Source organism: Choloepus didactylus, chromosome 2, assembly GCF_015220235.1.
Source record: "Choloepus didactylus isolate mChoDid1 chromosome 2, mChoDid1.pri, whole genome shotgun sequence".
Classification (NCBI taxonomy): Eukaryota; Metazoa; Chordata; class Mammalia; order Pilosa; family Megalonychidae; genus Choloepus; species Choloepus didactylus.
This window is the reverse complement of record NC_051308.1, coordinates 148,552,762-148,579,979: the sequence shown is the minus strand read 5'-3', so window position 1 is coordinate 148,579,979 and position 27,218 is coordinate 148,552,762. Positions and strand designations below refer to the sequence as shown.

General features: G+C 41.1%; 1 protein-coding gene across 2 annotated transcripts in view; it reads right to left on the bottom strand.

Moving 5' to 3' along the window:
• The window catches only part of BCAR3 (BCAR3 adaptor protein, NSP family member), a 140,528-nt gene that overhangs the window by 89,439 nt on the left and 23,871 nt on the right, over nucleotides 1-27,218 (bottom strand). For both annotated transcript variants that reach the window (XM_037826609.1, XM_037826608.1), the window contains exon 3: nucleotides 263-302. In XM_037826609.1, coding sequence (XP_037682537.1) covers nucleotides 263-302 — 40 coding nt within the window. The remainder of the gene's footprint in view (nucleotides 1-262; nucleotides 303-27,218) is intronic.

The following is a 27,218-nucleotide window of genomic DNA, read 5'->3' as shown; positions in this document are numbered from 1 at the left end:
TACATGCACTATATTACCTTTCTAAAAAAATTCTGAATATTCAAACACAGCCGGCCCCAAGGGTTTTGGAAGATTGTAGATCAGTAATAGGCTGATGCAGTACCAAAGGCCTAGGAGAGTTGATTTACCTCACCATTGTTTCAGACAATCTAACCTGCTTCCTACACAAGGCCGACAGTAGCATTATTTGGCAACAACGTTAGACACAGGAAATGTATTATTACACAGACTCATGGCTACATGTTAAATCTTTGTTCCCTACCTTCACATATTCCAGAGTTGGGTCCAGAAGATGCTGATCCCTGAAAAGAGAAAATACACATATGAGAGCAATTAGGAACAGTGCTTTCTTACATTGAGTAAAGTGTGTCCTGCATTATCTCACCCTTATTCATTCAGATTATGAAGCTGGTCTCCCACCTCCTAGACAATACCCACAGCAGACAGATAAGAAAGTTAAAATAGACACAGGTTCCTTTTATGAGTGTGTGCTTGGGGGACGCGGGCGTGGGAGAGATCCAACCAGGACTCAGTCTAGAAGTTCCACATGCTTTCCTGTCAAATTCAGCCCCCAAACATCAGAATATTTTTATGTGGTGATTCTAGGTTCACTCAAACACAAACACTAGCCTACATGTTTAAAGCAAAGAGCTCTGAGAAGGGCAGAGGGGGAGAATAAGACAGAAGTGGATGCCCAAATACACATCATCTCATTCAATCCCTACTATGTCTCCATGAGGCAGCTGTGTGACAGCCACTTTGGTAATAAGAAAATGGAGGCTCATGTGGGTAGAACAGCTGTCCCAGGCCACCCGAGTCCTGTGCCCAGAGAGAGAGAGAGCCAAGTACTGTGCCCAGTGAGAGAACCGAATCCTGACCAGTGTGAGAGAGAGCCGAGTCCCGACCAGTGAGACAGAGAAAGAGCTGAGTCCTGTGCCCAGTGAGAGAGCTGAATCCCATCCCAGCTCTGCTTTCTAAACCACAGCTTCCTCTGTTTATCGCCAGCTGTTACCCCCCCACTCATCCTGAACCTGAACAATTCATCCTAATTTTCTTTGATGTCTTAGTGTTTTTTTCTCCTCATCTAATATCTGCTTTAATGTCTATCACAATAATGTTAGCATTAATCACATAATTAAAAGTAACAGCAGTGAGTGGCATCAAAGAGAATCCAATGAAGGAGTGGCAAAAAGAAAGGATGGGGAGATTTGAGAAGCAATGTTTTTGGTATGTGGAGGTTTATCGTGAGCCCCTCACCCCCACAATCCCCGAAAGAGAAAGTGAAGAGACAGCTGCCTTCAGAGATTTAAACTTCAAAAGACCAACACATCCCTGCAGAGAAAGGCAATCATTTTTAGAAGACAGAAGGCTCCAAGGCCTGTAAGACTAACCTGTCCACTGAAGGAACATCTTAGCATGTCTACAGAAAGTGCATGCTGGTCAGAAGGGAGAGCAGGAGCAGAAAAAGTAGCAGTCTTCAGATGAGTGGGCTGGACACCCAAACCTGCAGGTTGGATGGGTCTCTGGCAGTGGAGAGAGCAGGGAGATGGCAGCGCCACTCCAAGAGAGACAGGAAGGCCCAGGCAGCACTGCCCAGGGCACAAGGAGTCCCAAACTCCCAGCTCAGGGATACGACCATTTTGTGGTGGAAATGGATCCAACCCAGCAGGCCATGTTCAGACGGATTTAGCTGGGCATTTGGGGCTGTGCTCAGGGCACATGCACACAGGAGAGCTGGGGTCCAGGAGTCCCTCTCCATATGAACAGACTAAGTTTTGAAATGAGTCCCTTTGTAGGGCCAAAGGGTCTGAGACGAGCTAAAGCTTACAGCTCTTGGATGCATTCCCACCAAAGAGAAGTATCGGTCTTTCAAAGCCTTAAAACTAGACACACTCTTTGCCTTCAAGCTGGTGGACATTTCAGCAGGCATCTTTCTTTTGAGTGGCTGAGTCTGTCGGCTGTGACAGGCTACCCTCCTCTGAAGGTCTCTGCTCATCACCTCACAATGGACCCCGGCAAAGTGCCCACGTCATCAGGCTCCAGGTCCACAGAATCACCATGCTAGTGACTAAAAGCTTTGTGAGCAGCACTTTGGCCAAGCTTCCTCTGCAAGTTCTGGAATCCCTAGTTTTCTACTGAATTAACATTTTAAGCCTATAGACATCCAGTATTATGCTAATTCTCTGTCCCATGGTTTGGTCCAGAAGTGCAGGAAGATGTTAGGACCACCGAAATGATGTTTAATGCCTTCCAACTTCTATTTTTATATACATTTAAAAATGTACATTGGGTATATATATTCATCTCTTAATGCATGGACAGCTAGCACAGGTTTTAATGTCTAAATCAATGGTTCTCAAACTTTTTGGTCTCAGGATCCCTTTATACTCTAAATATTGAGGACACCAAACAGTTTTCATTATGTAGGTCATATTTATTGATATATACCATATTAGAAACTAAAACTGAAAAAAACTACAAAATATTTATTTAGTTAGTTAAAAAAATTAACCCCTTAGCTGTTAACATCTTATGAAAAAATAACTATATATTTTTCATAACAAAGTTAGTGAGAAGAGTGGCATTGTTTTACATTTTTACAAATCTTCTAAATGTCTGGCTTAATAGAAGACAGGCAGATTCTACTATCTACTTAAGCATTCAATATGTCATGATATGTTTTGGTTGAAATAACTGAAAAAAAAGTCCATCTTCACACAGATATGTAATTGGAAAAGGGAGGGGGATTTAATAGACTTTTCAGATAATTGTGGATATTCTTCTTTGATATTATACCAAAACTCAACAAGTGTTAGTTTCCTAAAGGTTAGTTGCAATGTGGAATCTGAAATCATATCAATGAACTTTTCTCAGTCAGTTGTATTACAATCCAATGGTCTATCCTGCACTTTGAGTGGATCTTTTATCCAAGTGTTAGTCTGCCATGCTGAAAAATACTGGTTCACTGAGTTATGGAGATGTTCCAAATCTTGAACCATTTCATTATATGGTATCAAAAAAATCACATTTGTTAATATTACCACTGGTCTCCTCAGAAAAGTTACTAAGTATTGGGAAACTGTCAAGTTCACAGTTGGAGGATAAAAGTTTTCTAAAATTCTAGTTTTTGCTTAAAAGCTTGAATTTTTTCATTGGCAACAAACACCATCAAATATCTTCCTTGAAGATCGCCTTCATTTTTTATAAAATACCTGTGAAACATCAGGATTGAATAACCATAGTTTGGTTGTCAGTTGTTCTTTCAAGCCCAAATAATGTACTGTGAAAAAAATGGCCAGTTCAGGTTTCAATTCAAGTAAATGCACAAGAGTTTTTCCTCTCAGATGACCATCATACTTCAGTAAGCAGCATAAGGATTCTATACCTACCTCCCATTTCATCACACAAAATACTAGAAAGATGTCTATTCAAGGGTTGCGATTTAATAAATTTTACTTTTACTGCTTCAACAAAGACATTCTTCAGTGAAACTTTTTTTTAAACTGTGAGTTTGTAGAAGTAAAGAATACAATGACAATTAGCATAATTTGGTACATTGCCTTGTTTTGCATTGGCTGAAGCATGGGCAATTTTATCTACCATTTTGCTTTTGAGCCATCAGTGCAAATGTCAACTCAGTGAAAAAGGCAAATAACATCTTTGTATTATTGTGAAAATATAGGTTAGAACCTACAGATCCCCTGACTGAGTCTCAGGGCATACCAGGGTCTGCTTTGAAAATTACTCTTCGAAGTTGTGCCAGTTTGAATGTAATATGTCCCCCAAAATGCCATTATCTTTGATGCAATCTTGTGTGGGTAGATGTATTAGTGTTGATTAGATTGTAATTCTTTGAGCGTTTCAATGGAGATACAACCCACCCAATTGTAAGTGATAACTCTGATTGGATAATTTCCATGGAGGTGTGGACCTGCCCATTCAGCACGGGCCTTGATTAGTTAACTGGAGCACTGTATAAGCTCAGACAGAAGGAGCGAGCTTGCTACAGCCAAGAGGAACACTTTGAAGAATGCACAGGAGCTGAGAGAGGAGCTGCAGCTTACAGAGACATTTTGGAGACGGCATTTGAAAGCAGACTTTTGCTCCAGAGAAGCTAAGAGAGGACAAACACCTTAAGAGCAACTAAGAGTGACATTTTTGAGGAGCTGCAGCCTAGAGAGGAATGTCCTGAGAGAAAGCCATTTTGAAACCAGAACTCCGGAGCAGACACCAGCCACATGCCTTCTCGGCTAACAGAGGTTTCCAGACACCATTGGCCATCCTTCGGTGAAGGTTGGACACTTTATGGCCTTAAGACTGTAACTTTGTAACCAAATAAACCCCCTTTATAAAAGCCAATCCATCTCTGGTATATTCCATTCCGGCAGCATTAGCAAACCAGAACACAAGTAAACAGACACACATTGGCTGCGGGCTCAAATCTTTTTATGAATAGAAGTACAATCAAAGACTTCTGAAACCCCTTTTCCAACAGCATCAATCATTTGCTTTGTTTCTCCCTGATTACCAGTCTATACCCTACATTACTAGTCTACTACATAGGGATACAATACTTTACACACACATGCTTGTTCTTTGTCCTCCAGAATCCTTCCTTGTTGAAGCATCCAACACGTGCAGCATTTATTTCCTCACCACCTTGAACTTGTTCTCTCTCTTTCATCTATCATAATAGCACTTTCAACACCTTTGACACAGATCACACAACACCTATTGCACCTATCACCCCCAGCAGGGTTTGTTGATGTTCTAGGACTTCTTAAACCAAGCACAAACTCAGCAAACACAATGGAAATATTGTAATAGCAAAGAAAGACCAAAACAATCACCGCCCCCCCGCCCCTCCCATAGAGCCTAATACAGCTTTGTCCTTCTTATCGCAACGCCATGACATTAAAGTTCCTAAGTTAAAGGACTTCAGACATTTCTCATTCTGAATTAATAAACTGATATTCTAGTGAAACATAAAAAAGGACCTCAGACAAATATGCCTTAAAAGTATAATCTATATTCGACTAGTACATGGCAAAACAATGAAATCCATCTGCTCTCTTGATAACCCAGATTTTATCTATTTCATAAAAATTACTTCTTTCTACAGTTGCACTAATATAATAGCCACTAGCCACATGTGACCATTTAAATTAAGACTAAATAAAATTTAAAATTCCATCCCTAAGTCACAATGGCCACATTTCAAGTGCTCAATAGCTACATGTGGCTAGCGTCTACCATATTTGACAATGCAGTTGTAGAAAGTTTCTATTATTGCAAAAAGTTCTATGAACAGTTCTCAAAAAAATACTACTTCTAAACAGAAGAGCACTTTTCCTTCAAATGGACCCTTACTTCACTAATCTTGGTCAGGATTCAATGACTAAAATACAAAGGAGATCTGAAGTACTCTCAGCTATAAGGTAGCCCCCAAACAATGACATCAGGGACCAGCAGTTCCTTTCTGTCATTTTCTTGAAATATATCATTTCTTTTCACTTGAAAATCTGAAATATTAGGGTACCAGTGGGCTATTTATGTATGTGAAAGTAACACTGGTCATTCAAACATCATCGAGCGTTAGATGAATGATTCAAATCAGCTAAAACCAACACAAAAAGCCATCCAAAGCCGTTCACTTGAAATATCTGTGATGAAAGTAAAGGTTTTTTTTTAAATTCAGTTTTATTGAGATATGTTCACATACAATACAATCATCCATGGTGTACAATCGACTGTTCACTGTACCATCATATCACTGTGCATTCATCACCCCAATCTATTTTTGAACATTTTCCTTACACCAGAAAGAATAAAAATAGGAATAAAGAATAAAAGTAAAAAAAAAAACACCCAAATAATCCCCCCCATCCCACCCTATTTTTCATTTAGTTTTGTCCCCATTTTTCTACTCATCCATCCATACACCTGATAAAGGGAGTGTGATCCACAAGTTTTTCACAATCACCCTGTCACCCCATGTAAGCTACACAGTTACACAATTGTTGCAGTTTGATAGTTTCAGGTATTTACTTCTAGCTATTCCAATACAGTAAAACCTAAAAAAGGATATCTTTACAGTGCATAAGAATGCCCACCAGAGGGACCTCTCGACTCCATTTGAATCTCTCAGTCACTGAAACTTTATTTTGTTTCATTTCACATCCCCCCTTTTGGTCAAGATGTTCTCAATCCCATGATACCAGGTCCAGATACATCCCTGGGAGTCATATCCTGCATTGAAAGGGAGATTTACACCCCTGGGAGTCAGGTCCCACGTAGGGGAAGGCAGTAAGTTCACCTGCCAAGGTGGCTTAGCTAGAGAGAGAGGGCCACATCTGAGCAACAAACAGGCACTCAGGGGGAGACTCTTAGGCACAATTATAGGTAGGCTTAGCCTCTCTCCTCTGCAGTAACAAGCTTAATAAGGGCAAGTCCCAAGATATAGGGCTCAGCATACCAAACAGTCAGTCCTCAATGTTTGTGAGAACATCAGCAACAACCCAGGTGGGGAAGCCCAACATTTCTGCATTTTCCCCCAGCTCCTCAGAGGGGGGCCCTGCATATATATTTTTATTCTCTGCCCAAATTACTCTGGGATGTATTGCTTTTTCACACTAACCTGTACAAACCTACCAGATCTCACTTCCTATTCAAAGTTCCATGTAATTATGGTGTTTGAATAAATTGACCGTACAAATTAAATTATTTAGTGTACTACAGAAAATATAGATCCTGTACCAAATAAACATCTCTTCCCTTGGTCTCACACAGAAGTTGAAGTTTTAAAACACAGTCAGCATCATCCTTTACCCTTGGGCCTCATTTGCCTTAGTCCTAACCAGATGTGCTTCATTCATATGTTTAACTGAAGTCTGGGCTATTTTTCAGCTTTTTTTTTTTTTTTTTTTTTAAACCATTGCTGTATGCACTAATACTGACATTCATAATGCCGAGCTCTAGCTCTGAGTTTCAGGTGTCACACAGATACCCAAAGTTCCAGAGACTGATCAGGTTATACACAAAGGGATCAGCATCTCAGAATTTGGAGATAGCCATTACAATTCAGGAATAGATGTGACTGCTGTAAGAGCTTACAATCTAGGGACCATTACAATAAGTGTTCCCCTGATAAGCTGTGCTCTAAGATTCAGTTCTGAGTTTACACACTACAGTTAGTACATATTGGTGAGGCATTATAATGTTTATCTTTTTGTTTCTGGTGTACTTCACTCAAAATGCTGTCTGCAGAATCCATTCACCTCACTGAGTGTCTCACAGCTTCACTCCTTTCCGAGTTGCTCAATATTCCATTGTATGCACACACCACACTTCACCATTCTGTTCATCAGCTGATGTACCCTTAGGCCACCTCCATCCCTTGCAAATCATGAATACTGCCTCCGTAAACACCAGTGTGCAAATGTCTATTCATGTCCCAGCTCTCAGATCTTCCAAGTACATACCACATACTGGAGTTGCAGGACCTTATGGCTCCCACATAGTTTCTTGCGGAATCACCACAGTGCTCTCCAGATAGTCTACACCATTCTACCTCCCCACCAACAGTAAATAGGTACATCCCTCTCTCCATGTTTCCTCCAGCACTTTTATCCCAACTTATATTTTTTCCTACAATTTTATGGAGATATATTCACAAAAAGTAAAGGTTTTGATGTTGGATTTTTAGTTCTTTTTGGTGGGAACTGTGGAAGAGTAGAGGATGGAACTGCCATGTGCAATTAAATGTTTAGAAATTAATCTCTCTGCAAAAGCTACTACTATCTGTGGGGGTTGTACATTAAAGAATGAAAAGGATGATTTTAATGAGACTAAACTGAAACAGAGAACAAAAAGCAGACCCCTCAAAAACTGAGAGAGTTTTAATTGGAGAAGATGAGAATAACATGAAAAATAAACAATTTTCCATAACTGACTAAAGAGGTTTGAGGTTTGTTTTCTCACCTATCTCCCTTCTGATCTCTGCCTTTAACTACCACCAGTAAGTGCTTGCTTAGATTTCTGTCTTACTTGTGATTAAAACTTTCTGATTCATAATAGCACTTTCAGTGTCCTGATAGCAGAGCTGAAGGATCAGCTATTGGGAAACCCCAAATTACTCAAGGAGCCTCATTTTCCTCTCCTGCCTAAGGTCAGCTGTCACTGCAGCTGATTCTGCCTCTCCTGGCCAGTGGGTCTCAGATCCCACCTCCTCCAGGAAGCCTTCCCTAACTCATCCACCCCTGGCACGGACCACACTCCCAATTCCCCAATGAGATCTCTCCCCCAGAGAACAGAGGATTGTTCTTACACACCTTCTCTCCCTAACTCCTGCCTCAAGGAGCCAGAAAGGAATATAAGAAAAATGCAATAACAAGGATGTTCATAATTTAAGTTTGGGGTGAGAAAACTAAGAACAGGAGACGCAAACTGCCAGATGCAAAGGGCCCTGGGCTGCTGGAGGACCTAGATGTCTCAGCACCTCCTGATTTCCATCTGTGCATGACAGAGGATCAACGAGGAGTGGAGATTTTCATCCAAGGGCAGTTGGGGACATCTTAGGAGAAACCCCAGGCTCTTGGGTACCGAGGTCTCTCGGCTGGAAAGCAGGGAGAGCACAGGCCACCCTACCCGCTTTGAGATGAATCCCGTCTCTGAGTGCAGATGCTGCTAACAGAAGCCAGCACCTCACTCTGGAGCCACTCCAGACACAGAGCCCAGGCTGGTCACCATTAGTTATTCACTCCCTTCTCGTGACAGGTTGAGTGGTTTCGCCTGAAAGAATTACCCCAGGGAATGCCGCAAGTTTTCAGGTCTATTTCTAGAGAAAGGGAGAGAGGAATCTTTAAGCTTCCAAAAGGTGAAAGGAAAGGATTTTATAACCTATAAATCTGGTGAGAAGGCAGATCCTAGACAAAATTCTAAAAAGAATTTACTAAAATAATGACATGTCGAGCATCTAAATGAAGGGAGTTAATATCACAAATCAGAAATGCATTTCCTTTTGTGATAGGATGAATAGACTAGGAGGCCTGAGAAATGCTATAAATAAATTGTATCAGAATTTTAGCAAGGAACTTGAGAAAGTCTCTATGGCCAAACAACTTAAAAACCCAAGTTATTTAGTAAGGCAGATTAGGATCCAACTGAATCACCAGCACCTACCACCCCTGCAAAAACAAAAAACACAAACTACCTATGGGTAGATGGAAGGGCTCCATCCCACCCCCTTCTATTTATACTATTATAATGACTTGGATGAAAACCTTGATGGTACAGTGATCAAATTCAGATGAAGAAAATCCAAAAGGGCTATTTAATGTGTTCAAATAGTACCTCTACTACTGTGTGAACCTAGATACAGTCTGTAGTGTGAACTCAACCTTTCTGTGCCTCAGTTTTGTCATCTGGGAAATGGGGATAAAATGTAGAGACTGAATAAATTAACTTATCAAAATATTTAAAACAGCACCTGGGACACAATAAGCACTATAAGGGCATGTATTAAGTGTTATATGTGTTAGTGATACATGCGTTAAATAACATTAATTTCATTCCCCCCCCCCAAATATTTCAGGTAATGGGCAAATTCTAACCAGATGAAATGGAATAGAGATAAATTTTGAACTTACAATAAAAACCTACTTGTGCAAGCAGAAAATATGAGATAGGTGAGAAATACTTGGGAACTTCAGTTGACCAAGTTCCATAGTGAAACAGTGGGTTATGGTTATCAAGATGCTAGGGGATCTTAGGCTGAATTGATAGAAGATTAAAACACAGAATGAAAAGAGGTGAGAGCCACTCTACTCCACAGTTGTCTGGAATACTCACTTTTATTCTGAATGTATATAAAATAGGAATAAATAGAACGCTAGCACACAAGAACTGAACTGGCAACCAGTGGTGGGGTGGGGGTGGGGGTGGGTCTCAAAATTACATAACATTGGGAAGAATGGAAAAGAAGAGAACATTTAATCTGAGAAGAACAGACTTGGGGAGAAAGTGGGCATGGAATGCTTGTCAGCTAACAATTGTGTGGAATAAAGATTTGACAGAACTAGGACTTATGAGGGAGGCAGATTTTAACCTCACTTAAGGAAGTGCTTTCTAACAACTAAGACCATCTTAAAATGGGATAAGTAAAATAATAATAAAAATTTCTTTTTAAAAAATATAAAAAATGGCCTTGAGTGATGGTCAACCCCCATCACAAGACAGATATGAAGGGTGATGATCCTCTGTTCAGAATATTGCAAAAACAATAAAATAAAATGTGAGGTAGAAACTGCCATTGTCCTTTCCTTTTTTTAAAAAAACATTTATTGAGCACTTACTATGTTCTAAAGCAATTTATACAAATTGGAAGATTCGATCCTCACAACCCTGTCAAGGAGGTGGTATTATCCCCAATTTACAGACAAAACAGAGGATAGCCAGCTAGAAGAGGAGGGGCTGGGATTTGAACCAGAGCCTCTAACTGTATGATACCGTATTATCTCTAGCGCCTAGCAAAGTGCTGGCACATTATCAGGTTCTCAGTAAATACTGGTTGAAGGACAGTTAAGGGTTCAATCTTGCCAGGCACTGAAGCTATGAAAGGCACTAGGTTGCCAAATCACTGTCTCCCACCCTGGCCTCAGGGGCAGAATTCTTCTGCCAGGTTTCCAACTCCCCTGCCCCCTCCCATTATTACCTTCTTTGAAAAGGCAAAGCCAAAAGAAACCACATGTTAGGAAACCACAACAACTTCTGACTGTGCGGAAGAAATCTGGGCAGGGACCCCCCTGTTAACAGGTTAACCCGAGTTTCCAGGTACAGGACAAACCAGAGAAGGTGACCTGGAGGTGTAGCGAGGAAAGAAATCCCAGCAAACCACCCAGAGAATTTCCAAGGAGATACTTGGCATTCCCCACAGGGTTATTCTGCTTTTCCTCATCTAAAAGGCCTTGAGAGCAGAGAAAAGGATGAAACTGAAGTCCCCTCTTGAGCTTGTCCCCATATGAACTCTGCCAGTCCTGCTACAGAAGCCTTGTGCATTCCCAGTTACAAGAGCAAAAGGGGAATCCAAGTGTTCTCAAATTCTAGTTTCAGAACTGCAAGGGGTCCCCTAGTATATCCTCATATTCTTCTCCTCATCTTTTTTTAAAGAGGCAAGGGAAGGAATATAGGGGGAGAACCTAAAATCAAGCTAGCATGTTATAAATCTAAAAGCTTTAAAACTCACTGCCTTCGCGGCAGTAAGAAGGAACGATCTCGTGAAACATATGACAACATGGATGAACCTTGAAGACATAATGCTGAGCGAAATAAGCCAGGCACAAAAAGAGAAATATTATATGCTACCACTAATGTGAACTTTGAAAAATGTAAAACAAATGGTTTATAATGTAGAGTGTAGGGGAACTAGCAATAGAGAGCAATTAAGGAAGGGGGAACAATAATCCAAGAAGAACAGATAAGCTATTTAACGTTCTGGGGATGCCCAGGAATGACTATGGTCTGTTAATTTCTGATGGATATAGTAGGAACAAGTTCACAGAAATGTTGCTATATTAGGTAACTTTCTTGGGGTAAAGTAGGAACATGTTGGAAGTTAAGCAGTTATCTTAGGTTAGTTGTCTTTTTCTTACTCCCTTGTTATGGTCTCTTTGAAATGTTCTTTTATTGTATGTTTGTTTTCTTTTTAACTTTTTTTTCATACAGTTGATTTAAAAAAGAAGGGAAAGTTAAAAAAAAAAAGAAAAAAGACAAACAAGGAAAAAAAAAAAAAAAGATGTAGTGCCCCCTTGAGGAGCCTGTGGAGAATGCAGGGGTATTCGCCTACCCCACCTCCATGGTTGCTAACATGACCACAGACATAGGGGACTGGTGGTTTGATGGGTTGAGCCCTCTACCATAAGTTTTACCCTTGGGAAGACGGTTGCTGCAAAGGAGAGGCTAGGCCTCCCTGTATTTGTGCCTAAGAGTCTCCTCCTGAATGCCTCTTTGTTGCTCAGATGTGGCCCTCTCTCTCTGGCTAAGCCAACTTGAAAGGTGAAATCACTGCCCTCCCCCCTACGTGGGATCAGACACCCAGGGAAGTGAATCTCCCTGGCAACGTGGAATATGACTCCCGGGGAGGAATGTAGACCCGGCATTGTGGGATGGAGAACATCTTCTTGACCAAAAGGGGGATGTGAAAGGAAATGAAATAAGCTTCAGTGGCAGAGAGATTCCAAAACGAGCCGAGAGATCACTCTGGTGGGCACTCTTACGCACACTTTAGACAACCTTTTTTAGGTTCTAAAGAATTGAGGTAGCTGGTGGTGGATACCTGAAACTATTAAACTACAACCCAGAACCCATGAATCTCGAAGACAGTTGTATAAAAATGTAGCTTATGAGGGGTGACAGTGGGATTGGGAATGTCATAAGGACCAAACTCCACTTTGTCTAGTTTATGGATGGATGTGTAGAAAAGTAGGGGAAGGAAACAAACAGACAAAGGTACCCAGTGTTCTTTTTTACTTCAATTGCTCTTTTTCACTCTAATTATTATTCTTGTTATTTTTGTGTGTGTGCTAATGAAGGTGTCAGGGATTGATTTAGGTGATGAATGTACAACTATGTAATGGTACTGTAAACAATCGAAAGTACAATTTGTTTTGTATGACTGCGTGGTATGTGAATATATCTCAATAAAATGATGATTAAAAAAAAAAAAAAAAGAAGGGAAAGTTAAAAAAAAAAAAAGAAAGAAAAACAAGGAAAAAAAAAAAGATGTAGTGCCCCCTTGAGGAGCCTGTGGAGAGTGCAGGGGTATTCGCCTAACCCACCTCCATGGTTGCTAACATGACCACAGACATAGGGGACTGGTGGTTTGATGGGTTGAGCCCTCTACCATAAGTTTTACCCTTGGGAAGACGGTTGCTGCAAAGGAGAGGCTAGGCCTCCCTATATTTGTGCCTAAGAGTCTCCTCCTGAATGCCTCTTTGTTGCTCAGATGTGGCCCTCTCTCTCTGGCTAAGCCAACTTGAAAGGTGAAATCACTGCCCTCCCCCCTACGTGGGATCAGACACCCAGGGGAGTGAATCTCCCTGGCAATGTAGAATATGACTCCCGGGGAGGAATGTAGACCTGGCATCGTGGGACGGAGAACATCTTCTTGACCAAAAGGGGGATGTGAAAGGAAATGAAATAAGCTTCAGTGGCAGAGAGATTCCAAAACGAGCCAAGAGGTCACTCTGGAGGGCACTCTTACGTACACTTTAGACAACCCTTTTTAGGTTCTAAAGAATTGGGGTAGCTGGTGGTGGATACCTGAAACTATCAAACTACAACCCAGAACCCATGAATCTCGAAGACAGTTGTATAAAAATGTAGCTTATGAGGGGTGACAATGGGATTGGGAAAGCCATAAGGACCACACTCCACTTTGTCTAGTTTATGGATGAATGAGTAGAAAAATAGGGGAAGGAAACAAACAGACAAAGGTACCCAGTGTTCTTTTTTACTTCAATTGCTCTTTTTCACTTTAATTATTATTCTTGTTATTTTTGTGTGTGTGCTAATGAAGGTGTCAGGGATTGATTTAGGTGATGAATGTACAACTATGTAATGGTACTGTAAACAATCGAAAGTACGATTTGTTTTGTATGACTGCGTGGTATGTGAATATATCTCAATAAAATGATGATTAAAAAAAAAAAACTCACTGCCTTGAACCAAATTAAAATTATATTTAAATGCAGAAATATTAGTTCTCATTCTTTCTCAGCTAACCAGAAAGAAGACATTCTCAATGCACAAATTCCCTTCTTGGCAGGCTAGAAAACAGAGCAGTTGGCCCTGTAGCTCCAGCCTCTAATTTGAAATAGAATATCCAATTATTCATACCAGACTGTGCAGCAAACAGTCCTTGAACCACAAATTTATATTCTCCAGGAGAGATCACTAGAAAACAGAGGAACTTGGCAATGGAAATGAAAAGTTCTTTTTTAAATATTTTTTTTGGGCTTATGCCAATTATGAATCCCCACCCTTCTGAATCCACGATACTACAAACGTCTCTGTTTATAACTGGAGGGTCTGGCAGGCACCCATGGCCTCTTCTATCAGGCGTGCTGCCCCCCATCAAATGGCCAACAGACCATATGAAGGCAGCAGGGTGAAACCAGACTCTCCCGTTATTTTGTTTTTAAGTGTATTAAGTTTTAAGTAACATCCCCGGGTCTACTTCGGTTGAATCATTCTTTCCAGTGTTTGACTTGCTTAAGTTCAGACTGAAGGATGTTTAGTTGAGAGCTGTAGAAATGATGTGTTTACTATTTTAGTTTGTTTCTCATCAGTAACCAGATTAATGATTTCCTCCCTCTTAAAAAAGGACACTCGATCTGTAAGTGCTTGCTATTTTGGGTGATGGGGTTCTCCCATTTTGGATATATAAGCAGAGTTGCACTGACACTGACTTTCTTTTCTAAGTGGTTGGAATATAGGTGAGGAAGGAAACAATCTGATACATCTTCAATTAGAGAATGTTTGAAGTGAGTGAATGTTTACTTCTTTAAATATTATAGAATAAATTAATGGCTAACAGTGTTGCCAAATAAATGTCCTTTTGGAAATAACACAAAAAGGAATCATTTGTAATAAGGACATTATTTCATGCAATGGAGCTAAGAGAAACTAGATTCAATTATTCCAGACTAAGTAGGATAAAGGTTCCCATTAAATTCTATGCACACGAGTAATTTGCAGAGTTGGCATACCTTTGTGCATGTGACTTGGTACTTGTATTCAGGTTCACCATATTGGTTTTGTTATATGTGTATCTTTCCCTCTAGAATGGCGAGCTCGCCAAGAGTAAAGACCAAGTCTACTTCATCCCCAGCATCTCTTAATGTTCTTTTATTCCTCCACAAAACATTATCAAGTATCCACAACATGCCATGCGCTATGCTAGGCAATGGAAATACTGAAACTAAAGATAAAGTCCCTGCTCTCAAAGAGGTCACAGGCAAATGGGGAAAACAGATCAACAGATCTAACACAAGTCAAACCAGGGAGAGGTGTCAGTGGGAGAGAAAGACTGTGGAGGTGCCTTTCAGGAAATATTTGAGCTAAGATTTGAGGGTAAATAGGGTCTTGTCCTAGTGAAGAAGCCAGGTGGTAGGAGGTGATGAAAAATGTTAAAGTCGACAAGAGACGCATGAAGCAACACAGTACACCTGGGGAACTGCAAGCTGTTCAAGAGGTATGGTCCCAGCCACCATCATCTCTTGCCTGGACCCCTGCTATACCCTCACCAGCTTCACTCCAGCTCCCCAGTCTCCTCTCCACACTGCAGCCAAGTGATCATGTTTCTCAGATCATGTTACCCACCCCTCGAAATCCTCTAACAGCTCTCATCTCATCAGAACAAAATACTGAAGTCTTCACCATGGCCTACAAGGCCCCAAGGGGTGAGGCTCCAGCCAGCTCCCAACCTCACTGTGGTAGGCAGAATTCTACAGATGGGCCCCCAGGATTCCCCTCCCCTGGTTATTCCAACAGTAACCTAGGCACTGCTGCAATGGGATTTTGCACCTGTAATTAAAGTACCAAGTCCGTTGACATTTATACACAGAGATTATCTGGGTGGACCTAATTTGAAGCATGAGGGGGCTTGATATGAGGGTTCCTGCTACTGATGCAATATTATGAGAGTACTTGTGAGGCGGCCCATGGCAACGAACTGTAAGTGGTCTCTAGGAGAAGAGAGCAGCCCCTGTCTAACAGCCAGGAAAAAGGGACCTCACTTGTCCAACCTCAAGGAACTGAAGTCTGCCAACAACCTGAATGAGCTTGGAAGCAGCTTCTTCCCCAGAGCCCCAGATGAGAATGCAGCCAGCCAATAACCTGAAGCATGAGACTCCAAACAGAGAATTCAGTTGAGCCGGGCAGACTTTGGACCTATAGAAGTCACGAGGTAATAAACAGGTGTTGTTTTAAGCCACTAAGTATGTGATAATTTGTTATGCAGAAAAAGAAAACTAATGCACCTATCAACTATTCTACTCATGGAACTCCAGCAACAACTGAAGTCATAAGAAAGTGAAATTCTCAAAACACACATGCACACACATACAACAGATACAGAAACAGAAAACAAATTAAGAAAAACAAAACAACAACAAAAGGTGAGGGGGAAAACAGGAAGGATGAGCCCAGGGTCCAAAGAAGTGAGGAGCTAAACTTGATGCCCTGTGTTCCTGTTTGTTAAAGCTGCCATTATGCAAAATACCTGAAATGGATTAGCTTTTATAAAGGGGATTTATTAGGTTACAAATTTATAATTCTAAGCCCACAAAAGTTTGCAAACTAAGGCATCAACAAGAGGATACCTTCACTGAAGAATGGCTGATGGAGTCCGCAACACCTCTGTCAGCTGGGAAGGCATGTGGCTGGCATCTGCTGGTCCTTTGCTCCCAGGTTCTGGTTTCAAAACGGCTTTCTCCAAAATGACTCGGGGCTCCTGTCTCTCTCAGCTTCTCTCAGCTCCTGTGCATCCTTGTGTGTCCTCCCAGGACATTTCTCTCTAAACATCTAGGGGTCCTCTCTTAGTTTCTCCAGGGCAAACTCTGGGCTTCATCTCTTAGCTTAGCATCTCCATATGACTTTCTGTATGCATCTCCAAGCATCTGGCTCTGTGTTAGCTCTAAGCTCTCTTAAGGACTCAGTATACTAATGAAGACCCACCCTGAATGGGCAGTCACATCTCCATGGCAATAATCTAATCAAAAGGTCCCACCCTCAATTGGGTGGGTCAAATCTCCAGGGAAACAACCTAATCAAAAAGTCCCCCCCACAGAAGGTCTGCCCCCACAAGATTGCATTAAAGAACATGGCTTTTTATGGGATGCATAACAGATTCAAACCAGCATACCCTGCAAGCGTAACTCCTGAACAAGACCCCAAAGAAAGAATGTGCGTTTATATATACATATATATGCACATATATATATGCACACACATATATATACATACACACACATACACATATGCTCTAGCAAAAGGAACCAAGAAACAAACCTCTGTCTCCAACACCAATACTGCTGGGAAAAAATAATGGCAGTAAGAATAATCTCCCCTAAGAATTCACAATCACAGGCCAGCATTTATTTGGGTTGAGGATTCAAATTTATACGATGTGCTTTGGCTTCAACAGAAGCCCCTCAGGATATCCACATATTAACTATAAATTCTCTTTCAGAAATAACCTCATACCTGAGGAAAACAAGCCATGATGTATAAAAGTCATAAAAACAAACAATAGATTTAGACCCGCAAAGACTTCAGATATTGGAATACAGGTTATAAAACAACTACGTATGATAAATTTTTAAAAATAAAAGAAGGAATCAAAAAGTGATCCAAGAAAATGTGTGTGCTGGTTTGGATGTATTATATCCCCCCAAAATGCCATGTTCTTTAACGCAGTCTTGTGGGGGCAGATGTTTTAGTGTTGATTAGGTTGGAGTGCTTTGGTTGAGTGTTTCCATGGAGATGTGACTCAATCTATTGTGAGTGAAATGTTTGACTGGATAATTTCCATGGAGATATGGACCCTGCCCACTCAGGGTGGGTCTTGATTTAATCACTGGAGTTCTATAAAAGAGCTCACAAACAGAAGGACCTCAGAGAAGCTGTGAGTGACATTTTGGAGAGCAACTGAGAGAGAGATTTTGGAGACGGCCATTGAAAGCAGACTTATGCTAGCCCAGAGTTTGCTCCAGAGAAACCGAGAAAGGACAAAATGCCCAAAAGCAACATTTTGAAGAATGCACAGGAGCTGAGAGAGGAGCTGGAACACAACCCGGGAGCAGCAGATGCCAGCCACGTGGCTTCCCGGCTAACAGAGGTTTCCCAGAAGCCACTGGACGTCCTCCGGTGATGGTACACTTGTGTTGATGCCTTCATTTGGACATTTTCATAGCCATCAGACCATAGCTTTGTAACCAAATAAACCCACTTTATAAAAACCAACCTATTTCTGGTATTTTGCATAATGGCAGCATTAGCAAACCAGAACAATGGGAAATTTTATGCTGTATGTATGTTACAATAAAAAAGAAAAAAAAAAAAACCATTGAAATGTAAGACACAAAGAGTGACCCTAATATGAACTATGGACTTCAGTTAATAAAATAATTATAATAATATTGGTTCACCAATTCTAACAAATGTACTACCCTAATGCAAAATGTTATTACGGAAAACTGTAGGGGAAGTGGGTAAATGGGAACTCCGTACTTTCTGCATTTTTTTGTAAACCTACAACTGCTCCAAAAAAATTTTTAATTTTTAAAAAGTGAACTAAGAATAAACAGGCAAATATAAAAATAACCTATAACTTTTAGAAATGAGAAACTATAATCAAGTAATATATAAAACTCAATGGACAGGTTAAATCACAGACTATACATGGCTGAAAGGAATATTTATGAAGTAAAACAAACATATAAGGAAATTGCATAGTCTGTGGCACAGAGACTATGTAAGGTAGAATGAGGAGGCCTAATTACATTTAACCAGAGCTCTAGAAGGAGAGGATTGAGAGAAAGGGGAAAAACAATAGTCAAAGAAATAATGATGGAAAATCTTCAAAAATAATGAAAGATAATCCTCAGATACAGGAATTCCAATGAACACCAAGCAGTATAAACAATAATTATGTGTCAAGGTGAAGTTTCATTTAACTACAGGCCACCAAAGACAAAGAGAAGATCTTAAAAGCAGCCAAAAGCAAAGAAAAATTGCCCCTAGAGCAATAACAATCAGATTAACAGCAAATTTTCATTAGCCAACAGGAAAGTGAGGAGCTTAAAACTCCATGCTCAGCAGAACTATCAAGAACAAGGGTGAATAAAGACAATCGAGACAAACAAAAACAGAAGATACCCTTCTGAAAAGAAGGTAAAGATGCCAGAAGGGAAGCCTAAGATCTAAGAATAAATGATAGGCAAATAACTTGGAAAACATGTAGGTAGCTCCCAACCAGCTCTAATGGTATGCACAAGATGAATATCTAATTTACAGAGTTTTTTTTTTTTTTTTTTTAAAAGACAGAACTAAAATATGGAGCAACAATGGCATATAATTCAGGAGGAATGTAACCATAGTTAATGTTCTGAGGTCTCTTACTTGCTCGGAAAGAGGTAAACCTTGTTTTACCTCATGTCTTACAAAAAAGTAATACAAAAGTGTTTTTAAAGTACCACTATATGAATAGGAACAGAGTATCAAAAAAAAAAAAATACAATAGACTCAAAATAAGGCACTCCAAACCCCCCAAACCAGTAGATTTTTTTAAGAATATACAAATATACAGTACAGAAGTACAGAATAAGATACAGCTAAAAACCCAAATATATCACTCAAAACTGTTAACTAGATTAAACTCAATTACAAGACAGATTTTCAGAAAGTAGGATACAGAATATGCAAGATACAGGTAGGATACAGTTAAAGTTGTATTTTGAAGAAAACGTATTGCATTAAATGCTTAATTTAGAAAGACTGAAAATTAATTAATAAATGTCCAGCTCAAGTTAAGAGAACAGCACAAAGAAAGCTGAACAACAGAAATAAAGCTGGAGCAGAAATTTAATACAAAACAATGATACAACAGGGGAACAACAAATAAGGTCTGGTTTTTTGGGAAACCTAATCAAATAGATAAACCTCTGGCAGATATAAGCCTTGGGGGAAAAAATAAAGAAGGCACAAAACAGTATAGAAATGAAAAGGAAGTAAATCATAAATAGAGAACACAGTAAGAGAATTTAATGAGCATCGTTATGCCAATAAATTTGAAACCTTAGGAAAAAATAAATTTCTAGAAAAATAGCACTAAAACAGACACAAAAAGAAACAGAAAATCTCCATCATTCTTTAATCATTTAAAAAGTTAGATAAGTAGTCAAATATCTTCCCACAAAGAAAACATTGGGCCTAGATGTTTTTACTAGCAAGTTCTACCAAACTTTGGAATTGTTACTTGAAAATTATACTGTAAACTCTTCCAGATTCTCAAATAACTACTATTTGCTAGAATATGCAAAAGAATCTACGAAGTCCAGCAAAGTTCACGGGTATGAAAGCATGATGCAAAAATCTTAGATCAGCAATTTATAGAGGGCAGAGATTAAAAGGCTTATATTGCTGGGATGGAGTTCTTCCTTTGCCCGTGTTTAGTCATGAATAAACGCATTCCCGGAACACTGAACTGAAATGCAATGCAAAAACACTTAAGACAAGCATGACCAGAAGGCTGAGTGTATGTCTCTCTATTTACCTGAAGCAGTAGGGTCAGGGAGAAACAAATGCTGCAGTCTTGGGGTCTACTGGTCTACCATTCTTAACCAACCCATACACCAGGGTATGTCACATTATCAGGAAAGGTGAACCCAACAACTGGAAGAAAGTCTGTCCTCCATAGCCAATCTCATGGCTTTAGCCCATTTGGCCTTGGAATCTAGAGCATTCATACCTTGTTCTGGAGGTCATGCATTAACTGGACATCCTCAGCATGAAACTCCATCAACATTTCAAAATCTTGATTAGGGAGAAGTGCAGATGGAGAGAGAAGGGGAAGAAAGAGATAGCAACAGATTTTGAGATTTTGAGCCCTCCAGACTATAGTCCTTACAAGGTCATCTGTTCTAGTAGGTAAGATTACTATGTGGGGCAACCTAGCATTCTCATTTTATGTTATTAGATGATACCCAGAGTTCTAAGGCCCGCTCATCTTATCTGCTTCATCTCTACATTTGGTTCCTTATATTCCAACAAACCCAAACTATTTGGAATTCCCTGAGGCCAGGAGCCCTCTTCCTCTCTCTCCACTCATTCCTAACTTCTCTAACCACTCCCTCCAACCAACCCTGCAAATCACAGAATTAGTAACATCTCCTCGATACTCCTTTTCTATGGATTATAAAACACTGTGATGGCAAATAATTAAAATCCAATATAACATGTGTATTCCCATTCATCTCCCTTACTGGGCTCAGTGAGAACAAGGACCATATTTATTCAACATTGCATCCCCAGGACACAGTTGCTCAATAAATGTTGGTTTGAATGAATGAACAGGTGTGTGCGCATGTGTTCTCCACTGCGTAGGAGACCTAGACCCCAAGCGTTCACTTTCCACACCCCATGGGCTCACCAAGGGAAGAACAACACTGGAGAGAGTTAGAGAACAAGAGAGAAATGTTCCTGGACTGATGGGCTCTCACGCTAGGAAGATAATTAAGCCACAGGCCTGTGACTTAACTGTGATGAGGCAGACAGAACTCCCTCAGCAATGGAGAGCCACGGCCCTCTTGGTAGTGCTTGGTCCTCAGCCAAGGAAACAGATGTTTTCAAAGTGCCACTGAAGGGCTGGCTGCTCCTACTGAAAATGAATCTTTCTGGACACGTGTGAAATGCCAGGAAGAAATTTAATCAGGGAGATAAATTAAAGGACAGAGAGAGTTTACCACAGGGCCATTTCCATCTATTTATGAGAAAAAGAGAAGAAAGAGATGCTTAAAACAGAGTTAGCTTAGTGAGTGGAGAGATGGCATCTCTTAGAAAAATGGCTAAAATGTGGTTAGACTAACAGGTTCTTTACCGATATTGGGAAATCACATTGAAGTACCCATAAAGAGTTACTTTCTCACTCTAGGCCTTTGTTTATTTTAAAAGGGATACAGCTTTAAACACAGAGAACAATAACATTTCTAGATATGCACTTTAGCAAATATTTTTGTTCCATCACCCTACAAAATAAATGAGAAGAGATTCACTCTTCCACATCTTACAACATATTATCGATCTTCTTTATTAAGTATGATTCGCCAGCACTTAACAGGATTAAGGATTGGTGCTTATTCCTGGGATTAACACATGACTTGAAAAGTTCCTTTACACTAATACAGAAGAAATTTAGGGATATTCCTTAATAATTAAACCAACATATCTGCTGTAGAGCAGAAGAGAGGTCTAGGCAGAAGCTCACTGCTTTGTAGTATGTGGGCGGGATTTATCTGATGCCTACAGCTAAAAACAATTCACCAGATGTGATCTGAGCAGCCAAGGGTGACCACCTCCCTTGATCTGGATTTTAAACTTCAATTAATGCTCCTGAAATCACATTAGCTTCTTTGACAACCATGGCATGCTGCTGACTCATTCTGAGGTTGCAGTTATCCAAATCCCAGAGTATTTTTCACATGTGGCCATTAAACCAAATCCCTTACTTTCCTTTTTAATTAATGTTTTTGGACTCCATTGGAAATCTTTGTCTCTCCATACATAGTTTTATCCAATTAGATTTGGTCTGCTTCAAAATGCCAAGATCTCTTTGGGAACTCATTTCTGTCATTCTGACATACGAGTTATTCTCCAAGATTCATGTCATCCACAAATATGATCTCTATGTCAGTATTATTATCTATATGATTTTTTTTTTAACTAAATAGACTGGTGCTAAGGACAAAGTCTACTACTCACTTCCTATGCTATTATCTACCTTGAACCTCTCACCCCAAGGGTATCACATATGACTGTCATTTGCATACACAGTTTCTCCACATTCCTCTAACCCACCAACCAAGTTACCCAGGAAGCGAAGTTAATCTGGTATGACTTGCTTTTAGCAAAGCCCTGATGGCTCCGAAGGGTTGCTGCTTCCTTTACCAAGTATTCAAGAGTCACTGTTCTTAAGATCCTTTTAGGATATTTCCTGAAATCAATGTCAAGCCCAACATTTTGTAGATTTATTTAATCTCCCTAGCTCTCGTTTTGAAAATGGAGATATTTATCTATCGTCATCTTTTCTGGAGACCTTGATTATCCCCACATTCCTGCAGCATTACAGCACTGCATGATGAGCTCAGGTTCCTCCATCTTCATGGGCTTTGGGGCTTCCTTTGCCCCATTTGGTGCCATTGGAGCCTCTTGTGCAATGGCCTTATCTACTGCAGGTTGGCAATCCTCTTCCTCACGTCTGTCCTACTCTTTCCAACCCGGCGTCATTGCCTTGACAGAAAAAATGCAAGCCAAACAGCCTGGCAGTGTGGTTTCCCTCACATCCCCCCTCTCTTTGGTCTTATTGTTCCAAACATAAGCTCTGAAGGCCCTTTTTGTTGCCCTTAGCATTTTTCACAACCGCTGCTCACTGTTTCTGTTATGGCTCAGTGCCACCATCTGATATGGCTTTAGGTCGCACGGTCTGACCTTTCCTGTGTCTGGATCTGAGCCCAGGACAGCACAGCAGAGGCAGGCCCTGAGGAAACAGTTATCCAGAAGGTACAACCTCCCATCACCCAGTCAAGGAGAAAAAGGAACATTCTACCTGCAAAGACGCTGATGTCAGAGGTCAAGAACAGCAGAAATACTTATCAAACTAATGGAGAGACACAAAGGGGTATACTGGGTGAGCGGTTAGGTTGGTAGCAAAGAAGATGCAGAGAACAGGTGCTGGTAGGTCAAGTGGATCAAGAGGGACATCTCTTTCTCCTAGAGCTGTGAACTCCTTAAGGAGACAGAGACCCCAGCCTCTTGGCCTTTGAATCCCCAGCACCTAGGGCAAAGCCTGGCATACAGATTTTCAACACATTTATTAATAAATAAAAATGACCCTGGCTCATCTTACCACCTGGGGGGAATTCTCTAAATGAGTTAGTCCAGGCTGGGGACCATCTTTCATTCACATCCTCAAACAGAGGAGCTACGTGGATAAACACACCATTCCTCTTCCTCATTTGGAACTGTGGCCAGAGTATTGTTTTTGTCCTGAACCGTGTTTCCCTTTTGGAGCCTCAGGCCACTGGGGCTGTTTTTTATCATTCCTCTCAACTTTGTCTTTCTTCTTACAGCCCAGAATAGACTTCAGATCACAGGACACGTTGCCCTCCCTGTCCATAAGAGAACTTAGGTCCCAGTTACTTCCAGAACTCCGCTTCTTTCACTTCAACAGCCAATTCCTGCTTCTCATCTGAAAACTGTGCAATGCCAGATTAATTTGTTCATGGCATATATTAAAAGAATGGCAATTAATCTGCCCCCTCAGGCAGTTTCCCTAATCATGTTAAAACAGCACCATTTAAATATCCTGCATATTACACGATAGTGAAACTAGTACAAAGTGATATGGGTTGATAAAAAGTCGACCCAGTCACGGGTTAACATGTGCTCGGCAGAATTCTAGCAACAGCATTAAGCTTAATAAAAGCTGTTGAATTCTTAACTTAGTAGCAGTCAGTAGAATTGAAAAGGGCAAGAAGAAAAACCATATCAAGGCCAATATGTCTCTTGGTAGTCAGAGGGCCTAGCATCAGTGAATCATCAGGCTTCAGGCTAAGTCCAAACACAGCACTTTTGATAAAGCAGATGCTTTGTTTGGCTGTTATCTCTCTCTCTTTCCTCTGCTCCCACCAATCCCATCAACAGTTGACCGGTCTCCACCCCTCCTAAAGGAGTGTGTTTATAAAGGTTTAATCTCAGCTAATTCAAAAGGTAGAATAAAAGTGCTGTGGTTTTGAGACAATGTCCTACAGGGTTTTGCCCAGGCACCCTGATATCGGAGCACATGCCCGTGACTTGTTTTCTGGGCCAGGCACCGTCCTCTAAACCTTGGAAAAACAGTTGTCACCCCTCAGGCAAAAGCTCAACCACTAACTGCAGCTGTCTGTGTACCACCTCTGTCTACAGTCCTCGGTGAACTTCTGGGACCCGTTCAGAAGGAGCCACAGGAGCACAATCACAATAACTTCAATGCAGCTGAGACAGGCCCAGAGGAGGGTGGCCCTGGGGACATGTCTACTTTAATCAAACCAAAATTATTTTAGAATCAAGTGATGAAAAAGATGTGCTTTGTGTGATTACATGCTTAGAAGATTGGATTTTGCCTACTGAATTTTGTCTCCTATCTTAAACAAAAGAAAACCCTCTTTCCAACACTAACCCCATGCAACTCCTGCCTCATTTTTCTGCTCCCCAGCAACCCAAACTCTCAGCCTTCCTGGATGATACAGGGATTTCTCAGGGCTGAGGCCCTAGAGCCCCTCCCTTTAGTCTAACTCAGATCACTCCCTTGGTGATGGGGTGCTTTTCCATGGCTTTCATTCCATTTCTATGTAGGATCCTAATTTTATAATTTTGGCTCAGACCTCTCTCCAGAGCTACAAGCCCATAAACCAATGTTGAACATCTCCAATTAGATACACATGAATTTCAAACTTAGCACACCAAAAACGGATGTCTAGATTCCCTGCAAACTACCATGACCCCACACACACCAACAAAAGCAGCCAAAGTCCTGTTCCTCTCCCATTCTTTCAGTAAACACTCCCAACCCACACATCCTACGACTTAAGCCATGCTTGGCTGTCACTCTTCTGTGTGACACCCCACTACCTCCAACCATCAGTAAGCCCAATAGACTCTACCTGCAAAATATATCTCCACTTTTATCTCCTCTGTCACTACCATAATGCAGACCCCCACACTGCTCCCTGTCCTTTTTCAACAACCTCCTGCCCCTCTTCCCCCTCAGTTCTCCATGGAGAGACAAATCAGTCTTTCAAAAACTGACTCATCATGCCATTCCCATCCTTAAAGCCCTTTAAGAACTTACTTTTGCCCTTCAGAAAAAATCTAAACTCCTAACTGAGGCCTAGATCAGTGCTGTCCAATAGATATACACCATGAGTCACATATGTAATTTTAAATTTTCTGATAGCCAAATTAAGAAAATAAAAAAGCAAAAAGGCATGCATGAACTTAATTTTAATAATTTATTTAACCTAATACTTCAAAAATAGTATCATTTCAACACATTATCAACAAAAAGCTATAAATATTTTACATTCTTTTTTTATATTACATCTTCAAAATCTGGTGTGTCTTACACTTTCAACACATTTCAGTTTGGACTAGCCATGGTTTAAGTGCTCAATAGCCCCCTGTGGTCAGCAGTCTCCATACCGGACATCCCAGGCCCAGAAGTCTTTGCATGAATCTGGCCACTGCTTATCTCTAACAAGTGCTTTTTGAGCCACTTCCCCCATCACCTCACTCTGGTCACACTGGGCCCATCTCATCACCTGGGAAATACCTTTATTGCCTTCAATTAGGCCTTTTCCCAAGCTGTTCCTTCTACCACTGCTCTTTTCATGCAAGCTCCTCACCCTTCAAGTCTCAGTTTCCCCAGAGAGCCCTCCTTTCCACCCATCTCAGGAACCCAGGACTCTTTGACATAACCAAACTCACGCCCCTCACGCTGCCATTAGTATCTGTCAACGCAGTTGTGCATGGGCCCCCTGAACTGGGAGCCCCCTAAGGCAGGGCCCACATATGTTTCATTCTCCCCTGTGTCCTTGGTACCCAGCACAATGCCCGGCACAAAACAAGCTCAAGAAATTCTTGTTGGGAGAAAGAATAAATGCGAAGACACTGACATTAAATAGAAGGCACTGACATAAATAAAAGGACTAAGACAATCAGTCAAGGGCTCGGGGCCAGGTCACTGAAGACAGGCTCTGCTTTGTGTTTTGGTGCAATGCTGTGCTGATATTATAGTGCAGTGTGGTTTTATACTTGTAACGGCCAGAGGCCAAGTCGCACTGCTGTAGGGCAGCTTCAGGCAGACCAGAGAGGGATTCCAGCCAGACTCCATCAACATGTGGGAAACTTGCTCCCACCTCAGCCGCAGGCACTGAACGTGATCTCAGGTTACACACAAGGATTAGAAGCCTCCCAGCTCCAGCCTTCCAGGAGGAAGGAAGGAAGGAAGGAAACCTAACATCTGAGCCCCTTCTCCATGCCAGGTTCTGTGCTCGGAGCTCCCATAGGTGATTGTATTTGATCCTTACCGCCAGCCTCAGAGGACGTGGTGATTCCAAACAGTAATTTATCCAAAGTCCCAAAGCTACCCCAGTGTGGTTGCTGGAACGAGCGCTAAAGTTGTTAGCAGTTTTCTTTGATATCTATGGTTATGTCAACAACCCAGCAAAGGCAGCAATGGCCTTCAGGGTCAGATATTGAGCAGAGTTGGGGCAGGAGAAAATAAACATCCCAGGAGGGAGCTGAGTGCAGGCACGACCTGCTCAACCCAGATGCCCAGAACAGGGCACCAGGCTTAAGTGGGAAAGTCAGAGCACAGACATTCAGTGGAGCCTTCATAGTTAGTA